Genomic DNA, 7,973 nt, shown 5'->3' on the forward strand with positions numbered 1-7,973 from the left:
CATAATTTTCCTCAGCTGTGACGAATGAGTTAGTTTATCCAAGCCATTTCTCGAAACATTGTTCCTAAGGATTCCTCGTCTTCTCTTACTGTTATATGTATCTTCTTTGTGAATTCAGTTATTTATCGATGCACTTCTTGGACCTAAAAAACAGTGTGATAAAGTACAAAGGCGATATATCTGCAGCAAGAACCACGAAAATTGATATAAGCTAGGGATGAAGTCATAAGAAGTAGAACTGCAGAACTACATTCATAAAGGTTAGGAAGTTAATTCATTGAAATAAGGACACAAATTAATTAACCATGTAATATAATGACTTCTTCCTAACGAATTCTTTTATATCATCAAAGAAAAAGACCATTGGAAGTTAAGAATTTTGGCGCAAAGACTGAAATAGAAAAAGAAAGTTAAAGATTGATAATATATCATATGGAAGAAACATAACTCGCATCAGTTATTAGACAAATCTCCTTCACAATCAATACAAGAAAGGACAAAAAAAATTCCTTTCGGATTTACAAGACTAAAAATTATGAATAAAATTACAGCAAATAAGTAAACTGTGTAATCTGTTTTTAGTCAGTATTGTGATATAGAGTGTAGGTGTCAGACGTTCTCTGTTTTTATATGTTTTGTTTTATACTTGAGTATGGTTTATGTTTTACTTAGTTTTGTAGAAATCTGGGGTGCAATTGTAAGAATGTAAAGGATGACTTGGGTTACTTTGTAAACTCTGAGGAGTTTTGTAAAATGGTGCGTTTTAGCTGTCATTAGCTTTATATATTGTCTCACGCAGTCTCAAAGAATCAATGAAAAACACTTTACCAAAAAGTAGAGTTTGTTATAACAACTTCTCTGTTTCTTCTCTACATTTTTTCGTTCATTTCTTTAAGCTTCCTTCTTGAAATCTAAATGGTATCAAAGCCTCAGACATACGTCAATGGCAAATCCAAATCCTGAATTTTCTGATAACATCTCTAAAGCAGAGATGGAGCAGTTTGGTAATGCAAATGCACAGACCCAAGCAGCTTAACCTTCACTTCACACGCTGACTATGAAATTGACTGACAGAAATTACAATTACTGGCGTTCGCAAGTTCTACCAGCACTGATATCTCATGAATTGGATGGTTTTGTAACCGGTGAGAATCCTTGTCCTTCAATCTTTAAATTTGAGAAAACAGTAGGAAGTGAAGATTTGATTAAGAAGCCAAACCCTAAGTACCATATGAGGAAACGGACTGACCAATTCTTGGTGAGTTGGCTGATTTCTTCCATCTTTGAGTCAATGTTTAGACAGGTAGGAAAATGTCATAGTGCATATGAAATTTGGAACACTTTGGAATTACATTTTCAATCTTTCTCTAAAGCAAGAACCTTGTATTTGAGAAACTTGTTACAGACAACTAAAAAAGAGTCACAGAGTATAAATGAATATGTTTTGAGGATGAAGGAATTAGGAGATGAATTAATTGCAAGTTTATTGAATATTGATGATGAAGAACTGCTTCTGTATATATTGGATGGTCTTGGACCAGAATATGATGCCGTTGTGGCAAATCTTCAGTCAAATAGTAGTCATGCGACACTTCAAGAAGCTCAGTTCCTTTTGCATAAACATGAAATGCGTTTAGAAAGACAACATGGTGCAATGATGAATTTTCATGAGCATTTATCCTCTGCCTTAATGGCTTCAAGATAAAAACCTCCTAAAACTGGTTCAAGTCTGAATTTAACTTCATCCGGAATGCCTTTACACTATCCCTCTAGTGGATTTCAACCAACTGCAGCTTATCCTGGTGTTGTGCCTCAGCATGTAATGCCTCAGCAAATTCAGACTAATATTAGTGAATCTCCAGTTCTCTCTCAGTATAGTGTAGGAAATCAGATGTCAGGAGCTTTCATTGCTGAACAAAATAGTTTTCCTTATAATCCTACCTCACATTTTATTCCTGGGAGTGTACCTTTCTTTAATAAAGGAAGAGGACGAGGTAGAGGCTATTTTAAGCCAAGATTGGTTTGTCAAGTGTGTGGAAAGACAGGGCATTCGGCACTGCAATACTATCATCGTTTTGATCATGATTATCAAGGGTTCATAGCAGCTAATTCTAATTACGAGCACACAGGTCACAAACCTCCTGGTTCCTCTTTCCCTATAAGGCCAAATGAACCTGTTCAAGTTCTATTTGCTTCCAACTCCATGTTGTTGAAGAGTGCTCATAATTCAGTTGCTAGATATCATGATTACTCAGCATATAGCTGTCTCTCATTGACTCAACAATATCCTGGTCAAATATTTGCTCCTGGTGGTACTCCATCAACGTCACAAATTGCTGGTCTTGTGCACTCCACATCACACTTATCTGTTTACCATCAATCTGCAAATAACCCACTATATGGTCCTGCTGTTAACACTGACCATTCTAGTTTTTCATCTCAGCAAGTCTATGCAAATGTTAGCTCATCTTCAAGAACTATTGGACAGTCTATTGCCACTCCTCAAACCATTAATGATTAATCATGGTATATGGATTCAGGGGCTTCCAACCACATGACAGCTGACCCTTCAAATATGGTGGTAAAATCCAACTATCAGGGGCAACTCTAAGGTACAGGTTGGAAATGGAGACTCATTGCCTATCACACACATAGGTATGATGTTCCTGCCCTCATTTGATTCCTATAGGATTGTGAAACTTCAGAACATATTATGTGTGCCTAAGATAGCTAAAAATCTGCTGAGTATTTCACAAATTACCAAAGATAATAATGTCATTGTTGAATTCCATGCTGAATATTGTTTGGTAAAGGATAAGCGCACTCAAGCTGTGTTACTACAAGGTCTAGTTAAAGATGGCCTATATCAATTAGTTGTTCCAACAGAAACTTTCCAGAAATCATTGCAATCCTCTGATGCCTCCACTGGAATAAAGTCTGCAGTTCCACCCTCAGTAATAAAGATTGCAGCTCCAAATTCAATCATAGCAGAACCTTGTTTAGTCCAAGATGTTTCCAAGGCTTTTACTAGTTTAACTCATGATGTCCCTGCTTGTAATAAGAAATCTGTAGTTCTTGATTCTGCCGAGTTATGGCATGCCAGGTTAGGGCATCCAAGTGCTAAGACACTTTACTCTGTTTTGAAGAAACTGAATGTAAAAGTTCCTGATGACAGTAATATAAATTTCTTTTGTGAAGCCTGCAAGTTTGGCAAACTACAGCAGTGTCATTTTCCTAGTTCCACCTCAAGAGCAAAAATCCCATTAGAACTTGTTTATTCTGATCTCTGGGGATTAGCTCCCATGTTGTCCAATGAAGGGTATAGGTATTATATAATTTTTGTGGATGACTACAGCCGATACACATGGAATTACCCTTTGAAACTTAAGTCGGAAGCTTGTAATGTTTTTATGCAATTTCATGTCTTCGTTGAAAATCAACTTGGGACTAAAATCAAGTGTCTTCAAACTGATTCGGGTGGGGAATTTCGACCCTTTTCTTAGTATTTGCAACAACATGGTATTCAATTTCGGCATCCTTGTCCTTATCTCCATCAGCAAAATGGGAGAGTGGAGAGGAAACATAGATCCATTGTTGAGTTTGGTCTATCTCTTTTAGCCCATGCTTCCATGCCTCTCAAATTCTGGTGGATTGTTTTTGCCACAGTAGCCTTTTGCTAAATAGGCTACCTTCAGCAGTAATTGATGGTGCCTCACCTTATCAACTCATTTTCAACAAGAACCTTCTCTTACTGATCTTAAAGTATATGGTTGCAGTTGCTATCCGTTTCTTCTTAACATCTACACTTCACCACTTCTATACTTCACCACTGCAATAGCATTATTCAGCAGTAACAATGCACACCAAAACACAAACAACATCGTTCAGCAATAACAATGCACACCAAAACACAAACAACATCGTTCAGTAGTAACAATGCACACCAAAACGCAAACAACATCTACATTTCACCACGTCTCTACTTCACCACTGCAATAGCTTTATTCAGTATTAAGAATGCACAACAAATCACAAACAACATCTACACTTCACCACTACAATAGCACTATTCAGCAGTAACAATGCACAACAAATCTTCTCAACCTTTTGCAACTAAAACACTGTAGTAGTATTAATTCGGCAGATCACAAACAACATTCAATTGATGGAAATTTTTCTCAACATCTACACTTCACCACTTCTATACTTCACCACTGCAATAGTATTATTCAGCAGTAAACAATGCACAACAAATCATCTTAAACTACTACAGTAACATTACTCTGACAAATCACAAACAACATTCAGTTGAGTGCACAGCATACCAAAACGATTACCAGGAAAGGATTTAGTTAAAACATCAACTTTTTGAAACTCTGAAGCTACATATTGTACATTCAGCTGTTTTTAAGCTACTAATTCTCTCACGTAATGAACATCGATTTCGATGTGTTTAGTGCTTGCATGAAAAACAGGATTTGCGGAAAGTGCACCAGCACTCATATTATCACACCATATAACTGGTACATTTTTAACTTCAATCCCAAGTTCTTTGAAAATATGTTGAGTCCATACAACTTCAATGGCTACTTGGCTTAAAGCCCTATATTCAGCTTCAGTGGATGAAAGTGAGACAACTTTCTGTTTCCAGGAACTCCATTGAACTAAATTACCTGCAAGAAACACAGCATATCCACTTGTGGATCTCCTATCATTTACATCACTCGCCCAATCCGCATCAACATATGCTTCAATATTAAACTCTTTGTTTCTCTTAAAGATAAGATCATAATTCAGAGTACCTTTTATATATCGTAAGACCCTCTTACAAGCAGTCCAGTGAGCTTCAGTTGGATTCTGGAGAAATTGGCTTAATTTGTTAACCATAAAGCCAAATCTGGTCGGGATAGAGTTAAGTACTGAAGACCACCAATTATTCTTCTAAACAGTGTAGGATTATCAAACAAATTTCCAACATCTCTCACCAGTTTGGAATCTGTGGCCATTGGCATGATACATGGCTTAGAATCTTCTATTCGAGCTTTTTCTAACAGTTCTTGCGCATATTTACTCTGAGTAAGCAGTAAACCAGACTGATTTCTTTGAACCTCAAACCCAAGGAAGTAATGTACAGCTCCCATAGTTTTAAGAGCAAACTGATTATTAAGATCCTTCATAACTTGATCAATTAGATAAGGATTATTCCCTGTTATCAATATATTGTCCACATAAACTAACAAATAAAGCACATGAGAATCTTTTTTGTAGTAGAACAAACTTACAACAGAGGTAGAGTTAACAAAACCCCAAGTCAGTAAGGCGCCTTTCAACTTATCAAACCATGCCCTTGGGGCTTGTTTTAAGCCATATAAAGCCTTATGAAGACGACAAACTTGCTGTGATTGAGAGGAATCAGAAAACCCAACAGGTGGAACCATGAAAATCTTTTCTGTCAACTCTCCATTGAGAAACTCATTATTAATATCAATTTGTTGAATTCCCCAATCATAATAAACTGCCAAAGATAACATAATGCTAATGGTTGTTACCTTCATTACCGGGGAAAATGTATCAAAATAATCTAGACCAGAAGTTTGTTGGAACCCCTTGGCCACTAAACTGGCCTTATATTTCTATAAAGAACCATCAGAGTTCAACTTCGTTTTAAAAACCCATTTGCTGCCTACAACATGCATTCCATCCTCATAGGGTACCATTTCCCAAGTATTATTTCTCATTAAGGCTAGATACTCAACTTCCATAGCCTGTCTCCATTCTGGAATTTCCAAAGCTTCTTTAGCAGTTTTTGGTTCCTTCAGGATGGTACAATGAAATGGCAGAGTTGATGCTCCAGATGACTGTAATTGGTTAACCAAATTAGGAGTAGCAAGAGTGGTAAAAGCAGTAGCATTTCCTTCAGTTTTTAACTGTTGTGAAGCTGTATGTGTAGAGATCAATGCTTGAGCTGCTGCAAACTTGGATCTGGTAACCATCTTATGAACATTAGTGTTGTTGGGCACTGGTTTGGGAACTGAAGGTGCTGGAAAAGGTAGAACAACCTCCAACTATATATCACCTAGTACTCTGGCTGAAGAATCATCAGATCTGACTTCTTGATAGCTTCCAATAACAGTATTTTGACTACTTACTCTTGCTGGAGGAACATTAAACTTAACTTCTGGAGATCCTACAACATCATTAGTGAAAGAAGTTAAATCAGTTGGATTTTGTGAAATAGAACCAGAATCAGTCATAACCTTCGGTAAGGACTAGTTTGAACCAACTGGAGCAGTGGAGATAACACTTGAAACAGAGGCTGGACCAACTTGATTGTGAAATCCAGATTTAAATGGAAAATCCCTCTCATTAAATTTAACTTGTCTGACTATGTAAATGCGCCCAGAGGAAGTCATACATTTGTAACCCTTGTGATCAAGGCTATACCCCAAAAATACACACTTCTTCATATGGAATGACAATTTGTGTTGTTGATAAGGCCGAAGAAACGGATAGCAACTGCAACCATATACTTTAAGATCAGTAAGAGGGGGTTTGTTACTGCTGAACAATGTTGTTTGTGTTTTGGTGTGCATTGTTACTGCTGAATAATGCTATTGCAGTGGTGAAGTATAGAAGTGGTGAAATGTAGATGGTGAGAAAAATTTGTTGAGAGTTGTGTTTACAGAAGTGTTTTAGTTTGAGGGGAGATATTGTGATAACTGTCAAGAGTAGTGTTACTGGAGTTATAGCACTTTGAGATGATTTGTTGAGAACTGTTACTGCTGCAGTGGTGTGATGTTGTTGCAGAAGAGATATTGGTCACCTTTTGGTGGTTTCTTAGAGTGTTTGGTTTGAGGGGAAATATTGTGATATAGAGTGTAGATGTCAGACGTTCTCTGTTTTTATGTGTTCTGTTTTATACTTGAGTATAGTTTATGTTTTACTTAGTTTTGTAGAAATCTGGGGTGCAATTGTAAGAATGTAAAGGATGACTTGGGTTACTTTGTAAACTCTGAGGAGTTTTGTAAAACGGTGCGTTTTAGATGTCATTAGCGTTATATCTTGTCTCACAGTCTCAAAGAATCAATGAAAAACACTTTACCAAAAAGTAGAGCTTGTTATAAAAACTTCTCTGTTTCTTCTCTGCATTTTTTCGTTCATTTCTTTAAGCTTCCTTCTTGAAATCTACAGTCAGTAAGTCTACAAAGCCATTGCTATAAAAATAAAAAAAATAAAAATAAAAATCAATAGCCAAGTATAAGTGTTTGCTGGTGGCCTTGTCCTTGAGTAAGAGAAGATGATGCCAAATGGTGACATGTTGCAATAGAAGTGAGTAAAGCCTTCTCTAATTCTGCAGGCATGTGTCCTCGGACCAATGAAATGACATACTTCAAGAGGGTACTATCACAAGGCAATGTGATAGCTCCATGAGTTGGAAGACCAAACTCTTCTTCAGACATTCTCAAGAGCTCTATGAAGACATTTTGGCTGAGATATTCCAAGGGAACCATGAACCTTTTCTCATCAGTTGTATACATAACAAAATGGCCTTTATCAGCAACTAAACTTCTTGGATACAAGATTCTCCTACGCTTTGCAGAAGCCATTCTTTGCCACTTCATTGGCAGTTCAATAAGCCTTTTTCGGCTGATCATGATTGGAAATCCGACTTAGACCTTTAACAAACTAGAACTTTGAGTTATAGAGCTTATGTTTTTAAGCACGACTAACTGTGCTATGCAGAAGTTAGTCAGCTGTGATATATATAATTTCACAAGTATAACCCAGTTCACTTATTTTTGTCTTCTTTATGTTATGTTGATTGGAAGAAATGCCATGTGATCATCAATTATGTTTTGATTATTGCTAAGCAATAAGCATCAAGCCCCATGTAGGCCACAATCACTTGGTTGTTATGCATTTGTTTTCTTCTGCCAAAAGGGATGCATTAAAGTTCTTAGTCCCACTTGAGT

The 7,973-nt window shown here is 36.8% G+C and overlaps 1 protein-coding gene across 1 annotated transcript; it reads right to left on the reverse strand.

The window, feature by feature from the left end:
• Nucleotides 1-7,244: 7,244 nt before the first annotated feature.
• On the reverse strand, nt 7,245-7,655 carry LOC116143838 (auxin-responsive protein SAUR64-like). Its single transcript, XM_031429285.1, has one exon. The coding sequence runs from the start codon at nt 7,653-7,655 to the stop codon at nt 7,245-7,247; it is 411 nt and encodes a 136-aa protein (XP_031285145.1).
• Nucleotides 7,656-7,973: the final 318 nt, after the last annotated feature.

Source organism: Pistacia vera, unplaced genomic scaffold, assembly GCF_008641045.1.
Source record: "Pistacia vera cultivar Batoury unplaced genomic scaffold, PisVer_v2 Contig433, whole genome shotgun sequence".
Taxonomy (NCBI): domain Eukaryota; kingdom Viridiplantae; phylum Streptophyta; class Magnoliopsida; order Sapindales; family Anacardiaceae; genus Pistacia; species Pistacia vera.